Here is a 23,498-nt window from a genome sequence, read left to right as displayed (position 1 = left end):
CTTTCTGTTTCAAAATTAATCTTAAAATATATTGCGTTCATTTTTAAAAATGTGATACAATGTCCGATGTCCACGGTCAGAGGGAAAGGGTACTTGATAAACAGAGGGGATTAAAATGGCAGTTTGCACTGAATGGAGTTAATCTTGTTGTAAGTGAATTAATACTATGCATGTAAACACAGTCACAGTAAGGGGGGAGGTGTCTTGGATAAGGTAGTGTCACACCCTAAACAGGCCTTATGGGCCAAGAACTAATAATATATTAGCATGGACAGTTTGTTCACTTCCTATTCACTGTAATCTTGTTTTTAAAAATCCTGTGATTTTTAGCATTGATCTTGAGGAGAAGCCACACATTTGGCCACTTGTTCAGGAAAAACTAAAGCACCTTCTGACCATGATGCCCCACCCCACAGACAGGGCCAGTGTGCATGCTGGAGCGATGCCGAGGCAGTGATGTTATAGTAGTGTTGTAAGCAACAGACAAGTGACGGAAGTTTGTGCACTAAGGATTGTCTTGCTATGTTGCATGGTTTGAAAAATACAGATTTTGCCCAATTTATGCTCACGTCAAGCAATGGGGTGCTGGTAATCATTTGTGTGGATGATGCCGCTGCAACACCACTTGTCTGCTACTTATCAATGCTGTTATAACTAGGGATGTCTCGACCACATTTTTTGGCCTTGATCCTGATCTGAGTCCTTTAAGATCGGATATATGCCTCAGCGTTTCTCCAACATGTCAACTGAGCCTTTCCAGCAGTGGCAGGGCATCACCTGGGGTAGGAACTTCAGTTCAGATATTATCTGACTTTTGGCTATGAGGATAAATGCTCAGTATTTCATGCCTAGATCTGAAGAACTAATCTGAAGATCTTATGAAACAGGCACCTGATTTTACTGTAAAAATGCTGCTTCCTAGAAATTGGTATCTCTTCAGTGACCTCATGCTGCACTAATGGGTTTGACTGAAAAGTTCAACCGACACAATTTTCAACAACCCCACCTTTCTACCCATTCTAACAAATCAAACTTCCTCCATAACTAAAAGCCGTTTACTTCACACTTAACATCGATGCCTCACTGACCTGTGTCAACAGGAAACAAATCAGTAAAGTAATCTTCAACTTTACAAAAGTCCAATGGATCACTTTGAAGCAATTGCTCTGTCATTCAAGTTTTTCCCCCCCCCATAACATACATGACATTACTTGACTTCATCAGTTCAATGTGAACTTACAGCTTCAGTGTGGATGGGGTGCACGGCAAACAATAATGCTGCCACCAAGCTGAAATTCTTGTCCAGGAACAAACGGCACACTCGCAGGAAAAGCACACATACTACGGCGTGTAAAACCACATTGAGAAGATGGTAGGAGGCAGCGCTCAGCTCACTGAAGAGGTAGTTCAGTCGGAAGGTGAGTACGGTCAAGGGTCGGTAAGATTTATGGCTCCGCTCCTGTAGTGGGATACATATACATGTTATCAGATGCAGGTCAGTTGACCAATTGTTTCTTTGTTTGCTTGATTAGTTGTTTAGTCTCTAAAATGTCAGAAAACTCAAATATAGTCTGTTCACTATCATGGAAAGAACACTAAAGAAATCAGATTATAATCATGTTTGAGAAGCTGGAATCAAATAATAAGTAATTGATTATCAAAACAGTTGGCTCTAGACTAATAAACATTTTATATTTTTAATAAACCAGCCCTGAAACTTCATATAAATGTGTCACAAATGCAATTTCAGTTTAAATTATGATGTCAATGTTTCCTAATGTAAACTATAAGTAAGTCTGTACTGATAGAGCACAGAGGTGTGTCTTGGACCATCATTTACCTCAGCCATGGGTGTTCCCCAGAAGTCATTGAGGAATAGGTTGCGGAGAGGAGTTGAGGGCCGTAGGTCCTTATTGTCAAGGATTGCTGAGACATCATCAAACACGAAGCCACATGACAGACTGTTCCAGTAACATCCCACCACCATTCCAGTCAAAAGTAAAATCTCCTTCCATGACACGACAGCCATGGCTGACCAAAGCCGTCATTGATCACTGTACAGGAAAACAAAGAGGTTTCAAGTTAACTGACATAAATAGATGTAAAGCAGGTACCTTATACTGTAGATTGATTTCCTGACTAGACTGACTTTCTGACTGAATTTTCACAACCAATCAATTTAACAACAGAAAATGTCATTCTTCAAAAGTACTTAGCATACTGTTTTCTCCTCACATATAGGTATGTTAAGCCCCGTTTCACAACTCCTCTTTGCTAAGTTGGTGATAATGCGATGACTTCAAATTTGAGGTGGTAATCTTATCACTCCACAGTAACACCCTACAAATAGCCTGCCACCCTGTTTTATGGATTGGGCTGTTTGCACTCGTCTCAATATTGGGTACATTGTATAACCTGGCTGACAGCTACCCAACACGTAAAACTATGGGTGAGGATAATGGATCACATGCTGAAAAATCAAATGGTCTAGCAACTGGTATAAAAATAACAACTGACTGTAGAGAGCAAAAGCTACGGAGGGGGTATTCTACCAGCAATATAAAACCAAAGCTAGCTAATATGACTGCTTAAAAGGCTATATAATAGCAGGCACTGGTCAAATTAATTAGATCGACATTGTTACCGCTTAATCGTGGTGATATAAAAGCACAAAAAGCCTAAAACAGACTGGCTGCTGCATTATACCGTTAGCTAACGGCAAAGCTAACTAGTTAATTTCACAGCTAATGCTAACTAGCTTGTCAGTACTCCAAATAAGGTGGGCGCCGATGTATGTCTAGGCCTTTATTGAATTTCCTACCTACCGTGACCCTAGCAAAGCAGACGGTGACTGCAGAGGTGATATCAAAAACTTGGAATGGTAAAACACAAAGGGAGTACTACACAAGTCAGAAAACAGCATCCCACTTTGCAAGCTAGCTTCAACGCGTCATCGCTATTACTTCCGGTGCAGAGGTGACCGCGCAAGTTAAACGTTAGCTTAGCCAGCTTCGGAGTTTCTTCTTTTTTGACAAACTGAAGTGTATGCAGCCATTATCAAGCTGTATACGACTTAAGTGCTTTGTGATAACGTTATATCCACATCGTCTGGATATCTTGGTAAAGTGCCTTGCAAGTGTCCACTCTTGGCGTTAGCCGTTTACTTTTATTTTCTTGTGGACTAACGTTACCTTTATTAGTTACTGACTGTCGCTGTTGTCATCGGTAACCTAGCAGCCAAAGCATCATATCATGGAAACCATAGGGAAGCTGTTAACTGTCATTTTTACTTATCTGTAACGTTAGCCTATGTTATCCATCTAGCGTGAACATATTTAATACAACCTGTCTTACTGAGCGTGGGTAACAGACATTCAGTTGAACGTTAACTTAACGATAGCTAACTTATAAACCACAACAGCTAGGAAATTAATGAAAACAAGTATGGTTGCTTGGTCACTGGATTTCTGTTGACAGTCTGAAGAAAATAAACGTCGTTACAAATGTAGCATTTGCTAAACTCATTTTAGCCTAATGCGAAGAGTTACGTTAGAGCTAATTTTGAGAAACAACGATATTTAGCCATAGCCCTTCTAACTAAAATGAGGTAACAAGCTAACACTAACATAACGCTAATTCAGCTATCACTCCGCTGTCTGCTCAATTCCTTGTAAAATATTAACAAACACGCAAATGGCCAAGATGCCTGCTGCTCTTGAGTGGGATAAAGTTGCGAGAATTGATGCAGCGAACCTCCATGAATATGGAAAACACCAAGTGGACGAGGTCTTCACTATGCTCGCTTTGGTAATTGTCCACACTACACATCAGTATTAATTACGCCACACATTCTCCAACCACCACCTGTTTCTCTGGTTTTAAATGACATGTTGTATCCACACTAGCGCTGGCTCTTTGCCATGGCTATGGGTACTTGTACAAAGCAGACTGTCCTGCTGATCTGAGATTATTGTTCAGGGTATTACATATCCCTGCTCACTGGCTTTTGTCAGCAAAACATAGGCTACTTATCTGATTGTTTTGTTTTGTCTGTCCCTAGGCCTGCACAAGTGATTTAGTAAATCTATGTAAAGTGTACATTTTGTCTTCTGAACTCTGATCAGAGCAAATTTAAAATCATGTTGTGTGTCAATGAAATATTTTATCACTCCTGGTTCTTGCACAGTGTCAGATCATTATTATTTCAGACTACAAATTTGACCGTTTGTCATATTGAACCATGTTTTCCATGCAGACAGAAGAATGGGAAGTGAAGGATAAAGCTCCAGAGAACATTATTCACATCCTAAGAGTGTTTCAGGCCCTTTTGAAGGTGTTGTGTCTTTTTACTCCTATATTCTGATCTCTCTCATGCACATCTACCAATAGCCCTCTTGCATATGTCATGTATTTCAAGAAGCAAGACTGTTTATTGTATAACTCACATTGTCATTTTAGACGTAATCGTCTTCTCTTCCCCTCCCTGTTAGATAAAGGATCGGGAACTTACCGTCGCCTTCAACTTCTTAGATGACGTTGGTGTAAAGCATGCCAAAACTGGTTAGTACTGAGATCAAGTTTAGTAATCAAAATGTTTTATGCATTTCAAATGCATTTTGCTAGCAAATGACACTGTTTAAATCATTGATTATGACTGTAGAAAAGGAACTTCTTGCCAAGGTGTCGAGATTGGAGCAAGAGCGCAAGGTAAGGCTTTTCAGCATCTGTCTGTTTATGTATGCAGCTATTTGTCTATTTGTCTGCATACTTACATACTGTATTTAACATACTATATGTTACTCCCTGAGCTATTGAGGTGTTCTATTTTTATTCTTGGGATGAATGCTGGCACCGATATAAATGTGAAAGACTGCACTGATATGTTTGACTGGAAATTACCCTTCATGCTTCTTTACTTCCGGCAATAGTGCCTAATCTTTTAGCCAATCATAGAGTGTATCCGTGGCTGCAAAGAGATTGGTTGTGCTGACCACTGAAAGACAGCACCTAAGAGGATTACAGCTAATTCCTCACATGCTCACAGCCATTATTGCTTTCAAGTTAATCATAATTATTTTACTTTTTTAAAGGTTTGTATGTAATCAGAATTTGCACTCACATAATTTACTTTGCAAGGAGAAAGGTAATCTTCGTTTAAGAACTTGTTAATGACAATGCGTGCATGTATCACTGTTGTAAACATCTAGATGATGGGAGACTAAGAGGTTTCTTGTTGGGGGTTGTTTGGGTGTTTGCATGTCTTGTGTCCGGTCCATACGGCTCAGCACCCCGGCACTGGGCCAGACAACCGCTTCCTGAGAGATGAGATTCGGCAGCTCGAGACCCAGCTAGAGCACAGGGAGAAGGAGTTGACCCAGTTAAAGAAAGAAATGGGAAAGGAGAAGAAAACCAATGAGGAGGTATGACCACGTTACCCATAATTCCAATGTTTAGAACAGGACTGTGGACTCTGTATTTATTCCTTGGATGACCTATACATATTAGTTTATTAGTTAGCCCACATTAGGCCTCATGTAAAAACACTTTTGCATTCTTATCCTAAGTCTCTCCAAGTGCAAATGTAACAGATGCGTGCTTTGCATTCGGTGCGGTTAAATTCTCACTGAGTTTCTGTATCTTGTACTCTTATCTCGGTGTTTTCCCAGTTGGTTGTGCGAGCGGAGGAGGCCGAGGATGAAGTCAAGAAGCTGAAAAGAGAGGTATGTAACAGCTGGCGCTCCATCAAACAGATCATAAAGATCTCTGAAGCAGTATTGTCATTCATCACTTCATCCTCAATCAGTGCACAATATAAGCCGTGTATTCTTACTTCACTGTAAACGTGTGTAGTCTCATGTGCTCTGCCGTCATTTGCTCATATGAATGTTTTCTCAGAATTTCATCATCTCTTTTCATCTCTTTCTATTCTGTTCGCATAGATAAAAAAACTTAAGAAGAAGGTAAGAAGTATAGGTTGTGTAGTTTAGTAAAAATAAGATTTTAGTTCTTCAAAGTAGGTATGATAGTACTTGTAGTTGGATAAAGGTACAAGTGAGCCAAGACATACATCACACACTTGAAATATTTCTCTAGAGGTGGTCTCGATGGACTGTGGATGGTACTGAACGTGTATTACTGCTGTTACAAATCTGAGCTGCCAGATAATTTTATGTTTGGTATGTATGTGGGTGTTGAGTCCAAAAACACTTTTGACTCACCTGGCAAAGGCTAGTCGAATGACAAATAGTTATTGTATAGGCAAGAGAGACTGTAGAGATAGACCGATGAATTGGTCAAGCTGATATTAGCTTATTGCAAATATATCCGGATCAATATATGTCAGCTGATTAGTAACAAGGAATTTCAGCACAGAAATGCTGTTTCTAAATGACCTTAAACTAGGTCTGAGGTAATTTAGAAACAGTGTCATCATTACATAGTTTTTTTTTATAATCTTGTATTGGTTGGGCTGTACAGTAACAGAGTGTACAGTGACCAGCAGGCACAGTGTGAAAGGTTGAGAATATGAAAAAGTTTAACACAACATAGATAAGATAAGACCCAGTATGTAGGTACAGGAAGAACTGGCTACAGATAACAAATAAATCAAAGTTAGGGATCATACAGTGTATACAGTCTTCTGTTCTAAACCAGTGTGCATAAATAAAATGTATGTACAAGACCAATAGTGCAGTTTAGTGGTGTTCCTGTTTAAAACAACATTGTAGATTTTGTAGTAGTGGAGAGAGTATATTTGACATATATATCTTAATATAAATTCAATAAACGAGAAGGTGGTCCATCCAAGCTATTATGTAAAAGTCGTTGGCCTGTATAAAAGGATGATCATCCTTCTACACAACACATTGGATCCAGCACCTCTTCTTAGACTATGTCCCCTTCCTGTACCACATCAGAACGAGCAGCTCCAGCAGGATGTGGACTTTTATCGCGGAGAGTTGGACCAGAAGGAGCCGGTCCCTTCCAGAGACGAGAATGCTGAGACCCAGAAGAAGCTCAACCTGGCCAATCGCCAGCTCTACCAATGTCTGGAAGACCTGCAGGTACAATCTATTAATCTGTTAGTCTACTATACCAGCTGGTGAGTGAGGTAACAGACCATTACTCGTCAAGCATGGCAATAGTACCATTCTTTAGTCTTAGAGAAATATAGAACCACCAAGACCTCTCGGCATAGAAAAAAACCTCAACTATGTGCACTGCAGAAAACATGAAATATCAATGTTTTCGATTAACTAATCATTTACTATAATTTAATTACTGCCTCCAGCTGTTTTTATTACCTGCTCTTTGTACTGCTGATTCGTAACATGTGTTATTTTGTGTCCGTTAGCGAGCCGAGGACGAAAACGTACACCTGAAGACACAGAATGAGCAGATGCAGAAAAGTCTGGAGGAGTCGGTGAAGGAGATGGAGAAGATGACAGACGAGTACAACAAGATGAAAATTGTTGTACAGCAGACCGACTCCATTATGGACCAACTCAGGAAAGAGAGGGATCATGCAAAGCTGCAAGTAAAGACCCTAACCAATGAACTACTTCTCCCTATTTTTTGTCACAGGAATGTATTCTGTTACCTAAGTCTGTGGGTGGCTTGTAAAATATGTTTCATGTTGGGCTGAGTTGCCTGACATAATCGATATCACATATAAGAAGTGTGTTATTATCACACAGTGTTGAAGCCACATGCTGAATCATGCCTCTGTGTGTGTGTGTGTGTGTTTCATGTGCAGGTCAGAGAGTTAACAGATAAGATTCATAGCATGACAGAAGAGGATGACCCAATTATGGCAGCAGTCAATGCTAAAGTGGAGGAGTGGAAGGTGGGTAATCGAATGTCATATTTACAACTTTCAAAAAGGGGCCTCTTGTGACTATTTCCTTCACGCCAGATGTACTTAAAGGAAAACTTTAACAAAGGTGAAGAGTTATGCTTCCTTTTAGTGCCGTGTAACCCAGGAACCTTTTTATGAACTCAGAAACTTTACTTGCCTTTCGATCAGAGGAACCAGCAAGTTTAGTTCCTCAAAGAGTCTTGGTTAGTACTCTCTGAAGGCTGAGGAACTATCTGGGTGGAGCTCGCTCTACTGAGTGGCACTCATTGGTCAAACACAAGCCTCAAGGCTGTTATGACTTGTGTACAGAATTAATTTACAGAATAAGCAAACACTAGGGGTGGAAATTTCTTGTTATTTAGTAGTTATGTAGTCAATTTACCAACTAGTGTAAAGCAAGACTGATTTAAATACAGTGTGCAAATGAGAGAAAGAGAAGGACAATTGTATCAATACAGTGATGTACTAAAACAGAAATAAACAACCATAAAATACCTCTGCATGTCTCATTTGCAATATCAATTCAAACATCCCAGTCATGTGTAATAGTCAGACAATAAACTAAAAAGGTCAGGACTGTGTTTCTGTTTTGTTTCAATCAAAGCTCGAAACAAAGACTAACTATGATTGATTATGATTTACCTTGTGGTGCTCTTTAGTTCCTGGGACTAAAAGTGAATTTCTGCATCATTATGCTTCTTCACAATAGTCAGTAACATTTGTACAACACTATGTTGAGTTTTCCACCATGTTGACATGATTGTTTCCTCGCTCTTAGAGAGTGCTCTCTGGGAAGGATGAGGAAATTTTGGTGTACCAGCAGATGATCCGTGACCTGAGAGAAAAGCTGCGTTCAGCCCAGTTGGACTTGGATAAAAGCAACATTATTGCCTTGCAACAGGTGTGGAAGAATGAATCCTCCCCCCGTCTATATCTTGTATACCTCTTATCTCCTACCGCTGTGGTGTACTGAATGTGGGTCGTTATGCTTTAGCATCATTCACGGTGCTGCATGTGTCTGTGTAGATGCATTTTTATGAGTAAAACATTAGAAACTTGACATTTACACCACAGGATATTTTTATAGAGTAGACAATCCAGTCAGTTTAATGATGTATTGGAGTTACTGTAACTTGGAATCGCTTAAATATTGAATTAATATTTATTCCAACCAAAGGAAATAGAGGATATAAGGATGCTCAAGGATTTAAATTATTCCTGGTTAAAGTAGTATCATATGCGGTGTCATAGCACATATGTCAAAAGAGCTGTAACTATAACCGTGTGACCTCAGGACCACATTCAGACTCTACATACTGTACAACATCCCAGTTACAATATTTAAAGGTCTTCACAAGTCAGCATGTGAATCGGGGAATCCTGAATCTGAGGCATCTGTCATCTCATGTTTTTCCATCTATCTGTTATTTTTCCTACCCTCTGCATTCTCTCTTCACTTTGTCACGTTTTATCAACCTGTCCTCCCTTCCGTCTCCATCGCTGTCCCGGGCCAGGTCATATATGAGCTATGCGGTGTAAGTTTCTCTGCTCTTCGTGCATCTGTCATGTGCCTCTCACCCTCAGGCTCCCCTTATTTTCGTTTCATAAATTTCCTTAATGATGAAAGCGCTTATGTTTCAGTGCTACAGGTATAGCTGAGCTCAGTCTTACACATAAATTCTCATTATTTTTGAATCGCGGGTGAATACCCTAAAGGCCGTCCAGGAGAGAGATAATCAAATCAAGATGCTGAGCGAGCAGGTGGAGCAGTATACGGGGGAAATGGAGAAGCACACCCTGCTCATCGAGGAGCTAAAGACGTCCACAAAGAAAGACAGAGGTGAGCAGATCGCTGCTTAAGGTTCTTAACAAAACACCTACATGAAGATACATATGATGAAGGTTGAGTTCTGACTCCTACAAGACACTGTCACCGGCCTTTTTACTCTAAATCGTGAACTGCAAGCATTTCTAGTAATAATGGTTGCACTGGCTCCAGCCCTAATGAGGAGGTACTATAAAAGTTAAGTCCTTCAATGTGTGGTGAGACTTTTTGTGGTTCTCACGCCTTTTAAAGGGGAATTTAATGGTTAGAGTTTGGGTTCTAGGAAAAGTTTAACATCAAAAACCTTCACCCCCAAAATCTCAATGTATTGAATTTAATTGAATTTCACTCCGTACATCTGCGAAATATCAGCCAAGCTTACAGGACTTGTGCGGTTATTGACGTGCGGTGAAGTTAAAAAGGTCTTTAAGGTTACTTACTCTTACATCGAGGTGAACCTGAAGAACTGGCAAGTAAATTCTGGTGTCTCGCAATCTCAAACTTTCAAGAAATACTTTCCTTTTTCTTATCCAAGGCCCGCAATCGGCCGTACAGCAGCGAAAGATGGAGGAGCTGAAGTCCAAGTTGGAAGCCGCAAAGACCAGAGCGATGGAAGCAGAACGGGTGTTAAAACTCGCGGAAGCTCACGCTGAGGACAAAGACAAAGCGCTCATTGAGGCTTCAAACCGCTTGAGCCAGTACGAGTCTGTAAGTCTACAAAAACCCACTCTTTCCCCTTTGTTTTTTTTTACTTTTGGCTTCCATCAAAGATTGTTTTAATCCATATCAAATTAATTGAGCTGAATTTCCCAGAAGCAAGGACTATGTTTTTTTTTTTTTCTGTCCATCTTGACTTTTAATAGAGACATTGAAATGACTATGTGACTGTGGTGTGATCAACATGCTTTTTGGGTTTTACAAGCTCAGTGTTTGTTTTCCACCGTGTCTAATTGCATCCTGATTTCTCCAAAAAAGCGTACGAGTTGAAAAACAAGGAAATAAAGGAAGTGAGACAAGACACGCTTTTTGATAGACGAGTAATCACGGCTCTGTTTCTGTATTACAGGGCACTTATGGCCTGGAAGCAGCCATTGCGGAGATCAAAGAGTGTAAAAATCAAATTAGAGTGAGAGATCGTGAGGCAGAGGCCATGACCAAAGAGATCAACCAGCTTGAGATGAGAATCAATGACCTCATGGATGAAAACGAGGATTTCCGAGAAAAACTAGGTCAGATTTAAAAAAAAAAAAAAAAACAACTTTACAGTCCCCATCTCAGTCTATTTAGACAACATTGACCTGAAGCAACAAAATTAATCTTCTGCTTGCTTATCATGACTCCAAAGGCCTGGAACCAAAGCAGGAAGTGGATTTGACAGAGTTCAAGCGAGCCAAAGATCTCAAACAACGGCAGTACAAAGCAGAAAACCAAGTCCTCACCAAAGAGGTAAAATGGGATCAAAAAGGTTAGAATCATTGCGTTTATAACCGCTACGCTCTATAAGTTCCTTTCACCTCACCGCTTGACCTCCTCCTAGATTGAACGGCTTGAAGAGGAAAGACTGGAGCTAAAGAAACAAATCAGACGCATGGCGAAGGAGAGAGGTGACTCAAAAATGATACGGTTACATAACACCAATGATTAGTTACATCTGTCTGTTGGTCATTGTATCTCTGGTAAGACCACCACTCATCTGTCTCAACCAAAACTTTGGAATGATTTGACCTCCTCTTACATTCGAGCATTTGAATAATTGATTTGATTAGCGTGATGAGGCAGCATTAGCTGTGTCTTTCCAGAAACGATGTTCCTGGAAAACAGACAGTGTGTTCATTGTATCATCCAGAGTGATTGCGACACCCCCTCTAGGAACAAACAATTTTTAGATGTAGTTTTTTTTTTTTTGCTTTGGACCACAAACAAAATTCAATTCACCTCTATTATATTTGGGAAATCTGAGATACGTATATCTTGAAACCTCTGTTGCTAAAATCAAAAGTACCTGCATGGCTCGATGCTGCTAAACGTAAGTGAGAAAATGTGTTTTATTTTATTTTGCGTAACCATATGTTTCCTATCAGACGTTATTACCGTCTCATAATCTTTTTAGCACTTCGTTACTCCTTTAAAATGTCATACAGACGGAATATTTTAACGTATTTATTTCATTGATGTTATTGAAGTCTTAGTAACGATCAGCCGTGTCCTCAGGGATCCCACAGTCGAGCCTCCTGGAGGATGACGTCAGGTCCAGCAGAACAGTGCAGCTGTCTCTTCATCAGAGCAGCACGTACACAGATGAAGAGATTAGACACAAGGTAAGCTCCTGATGTCAACCTACCTTCGCTCTGATGAAGCCATAGATTTCAATCATTTTCAGAGCTGTTTGATGTTCTTATCGACAGCTCAAATGTTTGGTCTGTGTTTAATGTTTCAGTTTATTTGTCCAGGGTAGTCTTGTTTAGATTGAGAATGTCCTTTTTTACACACAAAACCAAAGGAGGCAAATAAAATAAAAATGCAGAATAGTGGGGAAAAAATAAAGATACAAGGAGAAGAACAATGAGGGGAGGAATTAAATGATTAATTCACAAATTCATCTTCTTTTAATCTACCTTTACAGATGCGTGATAAGTTGTTTAGATGTGAATCAGCTGATGTCATGTATCCAAGTACTTCATTAAATTAGTCATCTGTGCCAATGTCTGTAGGATGCCATGAAATGAAACAGTTCCATGGACATCTGCAACACTTAAACACATTAAATCGTATTTATCTCTGAGGCTCGGATTCAACAAACGGAAATAATTAGACCTCAAAGCAGTAAAGTGTCATGTTGCGTACAATCGAGGATGAAGTAAATTAGGCAGGTGGAACAATTAGAAGGGATAAAATTTGCAGACTGTTTTTGCTTTTTAAACAATAAAAATAGGCAAAAAATGAATTAATGATTGATGTGATTGAATTCAAAACATGTCGATTTGCCCCAGAGTACCAGCCGTTAGGAAATTTGCAGTACCTTGAACAGACAAATTAAGTTTTATAGAGCTGTTTCTAATTTAGTGCCAATAATAAGTGTAATACATTTTGCACCTGTAGCTGAAATGGTTTCCGCTTTTAATCGTAACCTTCTCAGTGATGTAAACTTTTCTTTGCAGAACGAATACCTAGAAAAAGAACTAAAAAAGAAGGAGAGAGAGCTGGAACTCCACAAGACCCAGTTTCAGGCCAAATGTAAGTACAGCCACGCTTTTCATCCAAGGCTCTCCTGTTGCATCACCTCCATGAGCCGTAGATTTGTTTGTCTGATAACAGTTTAAAAGCTGGAGAACGTTTACCTCGGGGATCATTATTTCAATATATTTTCAAAACATGAACCTTCTTAAGAGAATAAAACACCTCAGAGGCCGCTGCTTCAATGATACTATTCCCTTCTGTGCGTTATCTCAAAGTGGATGAGCTGTCAAAAGTGAAAGGAGATCTGGAGGCTGCACTGAAAGACGTCCTCCGAGCCATGAGGATGCATCAGGAGAACGCTCCGTTTGACGCTGCCATCAATATTCCCAGACTGGAGAGGTTGGCTAATGTAAGTATCTCCCAGGCACCATATTTTATTTTTAAAGGATTTTTAAGGCTGAACTTTTTGGCACAATAGTCTGTTTCCCATGACCAGTAACAACTCAGTCATCCAGTCAGGATTTTTGTAGGTGTTCAAAGTTGTGATTTTTTACTTCAGCATCCGATGCATATCATGGCTTTATACATCTGTCAATACAGCGTTCACGAGTGTGTGTAGTTGTGCACCATCTTTTCAACTGTGGCATCATATTCAGGCCTAAGTCAGCATGCTGCACTCCATTGCAAAGACAAATTGCAGTTCCCTTGTTGGTGTTCCAACTATGTGTTGAGGTTTTGGCAGGTCGGATACGAATTCATCAACAAAGATCTGATGAGGTTTTGTGAGTCTCTCACAAGCTAGTCTTGGCACTTCACCTGTGTCGGTTTTTTGGTCGTCTCATCTGTCTTCTGTTCTCTTGACGCTGATCAAATTAGCATCCCTTGTGACATTTCCTTGGCTTTGCTTTTAAAGTTGACCGGAGACATCCTCTAATAACTGTTCTGTAATATTATAAAATGCCACTTGACCGCCTTTAATGTGTTTAACTTAACCGCATTTTGATACAGTTTGAAAGGAAAATGGAAAAGGTGCTTCTCTTGAAGGAGACGAGCGTAATGAGATGAGCGCTAGTTGTATTAGTAGTAGATACAGTGGTTAGATATTAGCATCATATTTCATTAACTTAACAGATCAGTCAAGATGCTTTTACAGATGCACATTTTACTCTACAATAATCATTTTTGACATAAAAGGTCACTCATGCAAAGGCATATTGAGCCCGATACAGCCAGTATAACCTCAAACGTATCATTTAAATATGACAATGAATGCTGAGCTCTCCTCCGTTACAGATTCAGAAATGTACCATGCGTCTACAATGTGATCACATGATTCTTGTTGTTTATAGTTTCTCATGTTTCCCACCAACTCAGTTTGCACCTTTTATTGCTTTTCTTGCTGAGAACAATGGCCATTGTCTCCTCTTTAGGTATTTCAATGGTTTCTGTCAGTTGATAAAACAGATGTCTTGTCACGTAGCAACATAATAAACAACAAACACAGCGAACAAGAGAAAGGTGAGAGTAGTTGAACTTTTGGATGATTGTGCCGTGCTGTCTTCCACCGTGAGAAAATCCAATAGAAAGTCAAATGTAAAACAGCTGATGAAGATGATTGTTTTGCTTTGAATTCACATTGCTGGAATTAGACATGTCCAGCACAAGAGGAAGTAGCAGGGAAGTATCAGGAGCAAGCAGTTATATGTAATACTATATCTGTGAATATTTATTGATGTAAGTACAATTATCTTCTTTATTTCTTTTTTTTGAGTTGGTACTTACAGCGTTTCAACTCTGCTCCTTCCTCACATCACAGGCTACAGACGTCTACAACATGAGCGGGCCGTCTGATTCCGCCTCACACCTCAAATCTCAAATACATCAGCTCGTGGGGAGAAACGAAGAGCTCAGGCAGGAGTTGAAATCGGCTCGGGAAGAAGCAACCGGCAGCTTCAGTCAGCTCGCTAAAGCCAAAGAAAAGGTACATCCCGACGTGTCAGGATCAACGTATGATGGTGCTGACTTATAATGACGAAGTAAAATCATGATACTGTACATTAACTCTTCAACTTAATCCTTTTTGGCTTTATTCCTTCTTTTGGCAAGAAAACAAAGCAGTGTTGTTCATTTTGTTAGCTTTTTCTGTCCACACATTTAAATCTGATTTGTCTAGTCGTTCAAAGTCAAGCAGCCATTCGAGGCCAACTCCGAACGCTTACGGCCGTGTGTCGCAACTCTCTCTCTTTTTTTTTTTTTCCCCAAATCAACAGAATATTTTTCTTACATGAAAGTAGTTAACCCAGACAAATTCAAAAGAAATTTACATGATGAAGATTTATAGAGACAGTGGCACTGGCTGACATGCTCTCTGTCTCTGAGAGTAATGAGCATGACTGGAACATTTCTTTGACCAATTAGTCTCCTCCGCTTTCGACATGTGTTGCTTCTGTTTCATATAACAAAGAGAAAAAGAAGTAAACAAACTTCTGTCTCAACTTTTCAGCTCACATTCAGTTTCAATATTTCAACTGATGCAACATCTCTGACAAATGTTTAATAGAAACCATGTTTCCCAGAACACAGCCAGCAATATATTTGTTAAATACTTGTCCAGGCTTCTTAAAAGGGGAAAGCCTTGTCTTATATAAAAGTTTCTCCTTAAAGAAGCTGTCATAACTTCTACAGTTGTAATCTTTCACATCACTTTGTCTCTTTTATGTCATTTTTCTCATGTCTTCTAGTTTTTTTTTTAATTCCCTTATCTTGTTTATTGTGCTCTTGGGTAGTATTATGAATTTTATTTTCATTTCTGTTTATTAGAAAGTCATAATGTTTTAAAAGACATTAGCATTATCACGGCAATCACCTGATCATAATCACCTCACAGTCCCTCTTGTCAGTGTGTGAAGGATAGAGTCGTGCTCAGCTATTTGGAGCAATGCTGTCCCACCATAAAAAATATTCCGAATAAACATCTGGTAACAGGCGCAACCTTAAATCAGTATTATCAAACTAATAAAAGGTTTGACTGCCAGGCACAGCTTGTGATTTCCCTCATATGTGCTTGTCAGGTGAGCCAACTGGAAGGTGAATTGGAGCTGCTAAGGAAGTCAGGCAGCAGCAGCGGAGTCGTCTTCCAACCTCTGACCCTCCCTGAAGGCCTGGGGCCCAGCAGCACTGAGGTCATCAGTTCCCTCAATGAGTATGCTGTTCGGCTGCTTCAGGTCAGTATAACCGTGTCCGTTAGAGTAGGAGAGAAACAACCTTAAATCAACGCAGCTGTAAATTAAACATTTATAACACCTTTTATTAATTAGGAGCTCAAAAACAAGGAGGAAACGAGCAAGAAGCTCGTAGGAACGCTGGAGGAATACAAAGAGAAGTTTGCTGTTATTAGCCACCAACAGGGACTCCTCTATAAAGAATACCTGAGGTGGGTAAACAAGAAAGTTCCTTTTAGGATATCACTGGTTTTGTAACCTTTTAGTGCGAAAAATTGAAACAAATCTTCTTGTGTTTTTGCTTAGTGAGAAGGCGGAGTGGCAGAAGGAGAAAGAGACATTCACACAGATGAAGAACAAACTGGAAGAGCAAAAGCAGGTGGATGCTGTTAGAATCCAAGAGTTCAATGTAAGTCAGGCTTTTACCCAAAGCGCTTTCCCCCCACCCTCACACACACACACACACACACACACACACACACACACACACACACAAGTGGTTTAATGTTCAGAACCTACAATCTGGAACCAAATGAACCACTAATAAATCTCACCAAAACTCTTCTGTGTCCCTGTTGCTGTGTGTCCATCTGAGGTTTTCCTCTAGCTCTGTAATTGTGAAACACACATAAGGGAGACAGACCACTCTCTTGTCTTGCTGTTTAAAATACGAGCGAGAGCCTTGAGGGTTTTGGACGGCACAGATTATCTCACAGCAGGAGGGACCTGGGTTTTAACCTTTTGGTGCTTGCACATGTTGGGATGAAGATCAAACATATGTAAATCCCACCACCCTCGGTGCTTTTGGAAATGGAAAAAAAAAAGTACAGAAATCAAAAATGAATGTGTCAGTGAATATGAGATGCATAAGTAAGGCATATTATAATGAATTAAGTAAATATTCTACTATTCTACCATCAGGAGCTGCTGGACACCCTTCAGAAGGACCCGGATGAAAACAGGAGACAGTTGAGCGAAGCGTTGCGCAAGTTGACGGTGTTGAAGGTCAATGAGAAAAAACTGACACGGCGCTACACCACCCTGCTGGAGCAAGAACAGCACCTCCGCAAGGAGAACGGCAAGCTGAGGGACGAGAGCAGCCACATGCAGGCATCTGTCACCCAGAGGATAGGCTACCTACAGAGATACAAGGTAGAGAAACAAAACGTTAAACTCCACTGACAAACTCTGTAACAAAACCGATTCTAACATCTGTCTTTCCAGAGTAGAAAAGCTTGTGCTGCCAGATATCTCACTATCAAATGGAGGTTTTCTATTTTACACTTAAACAGATACATAGTGAATGAAGCTGGCAGTCTTTTCATGAGTAGAAAAGATGTACAGATGTTACAAATACAAAGTAGCAGCACAGAGAAATAACAAAAAATGTGTACAAGGGCAATAAATACATAAAGAAAGCCAGTGGAAAAAACCTGGATGTGTTGCATTTAATGGCTCATCCAAGTTGATTTGCCCTCACTGTATTTTCATGTATTAAAACATAAAGGACTTATAATAAAGGGAAATTCTGGTATTTGTCAATCTGGGTCTTATTTGCCATATTTTTCAGAGGTATCATGACTATTATATCTGTTGGTTTTTATTAGCATTTTAGTCACCGCATCGTAAAATTTAGGAAATGTGGACAAGAATGACGTCAACTGTGGCCAGGAGTGCAATCCTCCTGCAGCTTTACTGGAAAGACTGAGTCTCATCTCAATCCATTGTCTTTGAGTCTGATTGAAAGTGAACAATTCCTGTAACTATTTTAGCAATCATGGGCTGAAATGTGAGTATATCATACAGGTTGACAAATAGGAGAATTTCCCTTTTTTAAAAAGCAAGAGTAAATCACATTTACAGCCAACCGTTTTTACCACTCTCCCATACAACGGCCTTTTAACAATACTCTTGTCTTTTTGTTCTGCTTTTAGGAAATGGCTGCGTATAAGATAGCAGCACTGCAGAAGGCCTTGGATGATAGCGTGCCCTCATCAGACCTGGAGAGGGCTAACAAACAGTACACAGACCTAACAGTCAAATACAGAGACATGCTACAGAGGGACAGCCGCCTCATCAAGAGAACCACTAACCTTGAACATTTGGAGGTACTCAAACACATTTAGTATTTTGAGTATATCTCTAATACACACACACCTTTTCTGAGATTATTCTTGGTTTTCTCTGTTTTGCTTCATCATGACTTTTTTTTTTTCCTAATCTCTCAGAATGAGAATGAGTCTCTCCGAGGGCATATCTCTGCCATGAATAAAGAGCTGGAGATCACAAAGGAGAAACTGAATACATTAGAGCAAGCATGGGAGAACATCAATACAACCGGTAAGTAAATAGGGCTCATTATTCTGTAGTGTTCATTTTGAAATTAAGATATTGTGAAAAACAGATTTTTTTTTTAAAAGCACATTATCAGTAGAATCTCTCATTTGGCTCAACAGCGATATTTGTGATCAGTGAAATCACTGTCCTGTAGGAACAGGCCTGACCAAGATTTTGTCAGTGGCTTTTGATAGTCAAGCCAAGGTGTTTTTATACACATGCACAAGAGCATTCATGTCTGGAAGCTTGTAAAAAATAAAGTTAGACATGAGGTGAAAATATTATACATCAAACATCTGTAAAATATCTATAGGGACCCTTTGGAGTCTTCCTGTAAGCAAACAAAAGTTACTGTATATTTACATTGAGTGTCATTCACCAATATGCAATGCATGTATCCTTGAGGTCTAACAAACATGTTGAATGCATTAACTGCCCCCCGCTTTGTTTATTTCTATGTTTACTAGCTTGCAGTCTTTTTCACTGCCTTTGCTAGCGCATTCCCGCATTTGTTGGGTCCTTACAGCCACCTGTAGATCATTAGAATTATTGACAAGACTGTATCATGTGACCTGCATGAGGATGCACAGGACAAACACTCATAAAAACTACTCTATGGTGCTACTAGAGGTCAGAAACTCCACAGGGTGCCATCAGTATTAAGTTAGTCCTGTTAACACTATACACCAGTACTCTTCACCACTAACCACTCAACACTTTAAAAAGTTAAAGGAAAAGTATTTTTACTCACCAGATTCAGTAATAATTATAGTGATCATAATAAAGTTTATTTATATAGCACTTATAAAAACAAACAATTACAAAGTGCTTTACCATGTCAGTGCTTTACCTGCTTCCTGCTTTGTTTATATCTATGTTTACTAGCTTGCGGTCTTTTTCACTGCCTTTGCTAGCGCATTCCTGCATTTGTTGGGTCCTTACAGCCACCTGTAGATCATTAGAATAGTGTGAAACCATTTGCAAGACTGTTAGCATACGACCCGCATGAGGATCCACATGCAGGAGACAAACACTCACAAAAAAACTGCTCCATGGTGCTACTAGTACTGAGAACACCAGTACTCTTCACCACTAACCACTCAACACTTTAAACTGTGACAGACAGTAGTCTCTGTAAGGAAAAAATAACATTTTAAGAAGTTAAAGAGAAAGTATTTTTACTCACCACATTCAGTAATAATAACAATAATAATGTTTATTTATGCAGCACATTGCAAAGTGCTTTACAAGGCAGAGATAAAAAATAACAAAAGATAGAATACAATGCCAGATACACACACACGTCCACATATATATCATTTAAAACAAATATAAAATGGATGACTATAAAAGACTATAAAATAAATCAATAAATAAAGGTTATAAGAAAGCCTTACAGTAAAAGTGAGTTTTAAAAAGTGACTTTAAAGAAGATACTGAATGTGCATGTTTGACGTTCTCGGCCAGGTCGTTCCATAATAGCGGTGCCCTGACAGAAAAAGCTCGGTCTCCTTTAGTTCTCAACCTTGCATTAGGCACAGCTAGGAGGTTTAAAACAGAAGTAATATGTTCTCTCTTCTTGGTTTGTTTTAAAAGTCTGGCTTTTAAGACAAACCAAGTACAAAGAAGTACAAAGAAGCAGGATTTTGCTGATACCATTAATCAATAAATGCAATGCTATTATCAAATAAACCATCATTTTAGACAGCCTGAGAGTCATCCAAGTCAGTGCGTTCCATCCTTGAAGTAACTTTCTTTTACTAAATTGTGTTATTTTGATATCAGGGGGTGAGAGCAGCATGGAAAAAGCAGGCAAGGCATTGGCCAACAATGAGATGGTATCTGCCGCCAGACGTATCACCACTCTAGAGATGAAGGAGCTGAACGAGAGACAGAGAGCTGAGCATGCGCACAAAATGTATGAACACATGAGGAACTCCCTGAGGCAGGTGGAAGAGCGCAACTTAGAACTGGAGACCAAGATTGCAGAGGTAAGCTGTCAAGGAAAGTGACAGATGAGTCACACACTTGAGACTTGTGCTGTTGCTCAAGGCGTCTATGTGTCAGTGCTGGGCAGTTTGGTACACGTGGCAGACATTCAGTCACGCAATAAAAGAGTAAATTAGTTTACATTGTACATAGCAGAGCACAATGCTATACTGAACCTGTTTTGAAAGATTTTTATTATTCATTATCTCAACATTATTGGTTCGTGACCCCAAACAGCAACACAAAACTCACAGCTACGTGACTGTTTTAACAGTTGTCGGTCTGTGCCAGATTCTCACCAGTTTAGGCCATTTTTCCCAAAGGTTTTTATCAAGCGGTGTCTCCTCTGTTTTTCCTTAGTTGACCAAGATGAATGTGGAGGCCCAGAGGGTGGAGCGAGAGCTGAGAGATGAGTTGGCAGACAGCGTCAGCAAAGCAGTGAGCGACGCTGACCGGGCCAGGATTGCAGAGTTGGAGAAGGCCAAGGCTGAGCTTCGCATCGAGGCCTCTAAGTACGTTTGACAATGTGCAGGCCTAAGATTAATCATTTAGGTTCTTATCATGTTCTTACATATGTTTTATCTTAGAGACTGCATTTGCAATTATTGAATAATTTTGCAAAATAATAGTATAAACATAAAAACGTTTTTTTCAAGGAATCAAGAATGAATCTTTTAATATAAAACTGTCAACTGGTTGTGAAAGATATGCTTGTCCTCGTCACAATACAAGAAGCTGGAGAATTTTAATTTTGGCTAAAATATTTGGCTTATCACTGCTAACGGTTAATACAGTATATAATGTATATTGACAAGAATATACATAATCCTTGGTTTAGTGGTTTCTTATTTAAATGTAGTACCAATTTATATACAATTTTAAATATAGCTCCAGGCGCCAATGAGCGGGATCCAAACACAACAGGCAGTGTTTGACTTATATGACCTTCAGAAGAATTTGAAAACGTGACACATGCAGGGCCCCAGACTAACTTTTTTCGCCACAGTCCCGGAACCATCACGAAAAACTATTTTACCTATCCCAAAGTGAATGTAAGCCATCCCAAAATCAAAATGTTGTTTCCTTACATTGTAAAGCAAGACAGAACTTGCCTAGGGCATCCAAATCATTAAATCTGCCCCTGCTGATGTATGAATGTTTTCTTTAACGATTTACTTTAAAGATTATAGATGCTGCTTTCATTAATTGTAAATGTTTCCATGGTGAACTATGCCTTTGCAATACAGTTTCATATTTATGTAGCCTACTATGTATGCTGCCTGCTGCGGCCCCGTTTCTGCTCCTGATAACCTATGCGGTCTGGAAAGATTTCAACATGCTGAGTGCACCGGTTTCTCCAGCAATCGCTCTTGTATAATTGTAGAAATAATTGTTATTAGTCTGTATATTTCTTAGTATTCCCTGTTGTTAATTTGCTTAGTTGTGAGTGAGTAATGCGTGCATGATGGAAAAATTAAGCTGTGGACTGCAGCTCTGCTCTTTGCTTTGTTCACATTTTAGAGAATGTAATTAATATTTTCTGTGCATCACAAGCTATGTTTAATAAGTGTGTAAGGCTTAGGTTATGACAAAAAAGACCACAATAATGTATTGAAATCATCTAAATGTAGGCCTATGCTTTAGCTAAAATACTCACACACAGCCAGGGTAGTGCTGTGTTTTGTTTAACCAGCACAACATATTAGTGAAGTCCTGCCAGCAAGCCGTTTGTGACTGAGGGGATAAATGGACCAGTACCACGGGAACATTTCAGATCTCGTGCTGAGTAGCCAGCCAGCCAGTGAAGTGTTTTAACAGCATGAGAAGAAGCGCTCTGTTGTAATCAGCGCTCATATATATATATATATATATATATATATATATATATATATATATGTATAATCCCTTTCATCCCGGGAAAGATCTCTGTTCGTCCCAAACGCATTTTCTACTGTCCCCAGGACGACGGGACGCTGTTAATCTCGAGCCCTGGTCACATGCATTTTATTTATTTGTTTTTATTTATCCTTTATTTAAACAGAAAGGTCCCATTGAGATACAATATCTTGTCTGCCAGTGAGTCCTGGTCATGATGGCAGCCGAAGAAAATTAAAAGGTTTCATATGAAAATACAAACAAAGACAGATAACATCACAAAAAAACATACCAAAATAAAACAGACAAATAACAAACATACATGAATCAGGTGCTAAAAAGATTCATGGCAAATAATGGCACTTGTTTAATGCAAAATTACATTACATTATTCTGTAAAAACTGATTTTAACATATTTTTAAATATATCAAGAGAGGGCAAAGAATCCAAGTTAAGTACGCCTTGCAGCTCATTCCAAGCTTTGCGTGAAAGGAAAAGGCAGATTTACCCAGTGCTGTTCAAGTGGTTAGGACCATGGAGAATTTTCTCTGATGATCTAGTGTTATAGCTACTGGAGTAATATTTCAGTAAAGTGGATATGTACTGCGGTCGTTTACCCAGTAAAGCTTTTGCAATTACAAAAAATGCAATTTTTTTTTTCTCCTTAAACACATTGAAGGCCATTGAACCATTTCATATAAGTGACAATGATATGTACGTTCACTTGCACTGGTTACAAACCGCAAGGCAGCATAATAGGCTACATCCAGTTTTTTTCAAAAGAGATGAAGATGTATGCATATAAATTACATCACCATGGTCTAAAACTGACAAAAAGTTACTTTGGACTAATCTTTTTCTAGCAATTAAAGGAAAACGCTTTTTTAAACATTTTTTTAGAGGGTTATCAATATGGACAGCAGTCTGTAAGGAATCCATTGCCACCTTTAAAGATGGTGCCATGGTATAAATAATAGTGTCATCTGCATAGAGGTGTACCTTTGCTGGATTTAATCCTACATCAAGATCATTTATATAAATACAAAATAAGATTGGTCCTGAGATAGATCCTTGAGGAACACCTGACTTTACAGTTGGAGATGCATAGTTATAATTGTCTATGGATATACACTGAGTTCTCCCAGTCAGATAGTTCAAAAACCAATTCAGCACAGGGTTACTAGAACCTAGACGTTTGAGTCTTTGCAGGAGAAG

The 23,498-nt window shown here is 39.3% G+C and overlaps 2 protein-coding genes across 3 annotated transcripts in view; one reads left to right on the top strand and one right to left on the bottom strand.

The window, feature by feature from the left end:
* Positions 1-2,963, bottom strand: part of tmtc3 (transmembrane O-mannosyltransferase targeting cadherins 3) — a 30,497-nt gene extending 27,534 nt beyond the window's left edge. Inside the window, exons 1-3 of the mRNA XM_044357519.1 lie at positions 2,826-2,963; positions 1,841-2,054; positions 1,241-1,459 (exon numbers count right to left, since the gene is read on the bottom strand). Of these exons, the coding sequence (XP_044213454.1) occupies positions 1,241-1,459; positions 1,841-2,029 (408 nt within the window). The 5' untranslated portion in view covers positions 2,030-2,054; positions 2,826-2,963. The remainder of the gene's footprint in view (positions 1-1,240; positions 1,460-1,840; positions 2,055-2,825) is intronic.
* Positions 2,964-3,007: 44 nt separating this feature from the next.
* Positions 3,008-23,498, top strand: part of cep290 (centrosomal protein 290) — a 48,505-nt gene continuing 28,014 nt past the window's right edge. The window contains exons 1-27 of one of the 2 annotated variants that reach the window (XM_044357517.1): positions 3,008-3,807; positions 4,256-4,333; positions 4,491-4,560; positions 4,661-4,707; positions 5,286-5,420; positions 5,667-5,720; positions 6,918-7,064; positions 7,355-7,537; positions 7,757-7,846; positions 8,637-8,759; positions 9,575-9,698; positions 10,219-10,391; positions 10,750-10,912; positions 11,029-11,129; positions 11,221-11,287; positions 11,895-12,001; positions 12,842-12,917; positions 13,136-13,269; positions 14,677-14,841; positions 15,932-16,084; positions 16,178-16,293; positions 16,388-16,490; positions 17,003-17,233; positions 18,016-18,189; positions 18,310-18,421; positions 20,204-20,409; positions 20,768-20,919. In XM_044357517.1, coding sequence (XP_044213452.1) covers positions 3,694-3,807; positions 4,256-4,333; positions 4,491-4,560; positions 4,661-4,707; positions 5,286-5,420; positions 5,667-5,720; positions 6,918-7,064; positions 7,355-7,537; positions 7,757-7,846; positions 8,637-8,759; positions 9,575-9,698; positions 10,219-10,391; positions 10,750-10,912; positions 11,029-11,129; positions 11,221-11,287; positions 11,895-12,001; positions 12,842-12,917; positions 13,136-13,269; positions 14,677-14,841; positions 15,932-16,084; positions 16,178-16,293; positions 16,388-16,490; positions 17,003-17,233; positions 18,016-18,189; positions 18,310-18,421; positions 20,204-20,409; positions 20,768-20,919 — 3,398 coding nt within the window. In that variant the 5' untranslated portion in view covers positions 3,008-3,693. The remainder of the gene's footprint in view (positions 3,808-4,255; positions 4,334-4,490; positions 4,561-4,660; positions 4,708-5,285; positions 5,421-5,666; positions 5,721-6,917; positions 7,065-7,354; positions 7,538-7,756; positions 7,847-8,636; positions 8,760-9,574; positions 9,699-10,218; positions 10,392-10,749; positions 10,913-11,028; positions 11,130-11,220; positions 11,288-11,894; positions 12,002-12,841; positions 12,918-13,135; positions 13,270-14,676; positions 14,842-15,931; positions 16,085-16,177; positions 16,294-16,387; positions 16,491-17,002; positions 17,234-18,015; positions 18,190-18,309; positions 18,422-20,203; positions 20,410-20,767; positions 20,920-23,498) is intronic. The other variant, XM_044357518.1, reaches the window with a different exon arrangement.

The sequence above is a fragment of the Thunnus albacares genome, chromosome 7, assembly GCF_914725855.1.
Source record: "Thunnus albacares chromosome 7, fThuAlb1.1, whole genome shotgun sequence".
NCBI classification, from domain to species: domain Eukaryota; kingdom Metazoa; phylum Chordata; class Actinopteri; order Scombriformes; family Scombridae; genus Thunnus; species Thunnus albacares.
Note: the sequence above shows the minus strand (reverse complement) of the source record. Positions and strands in the feature narration are given on the sequence as shown.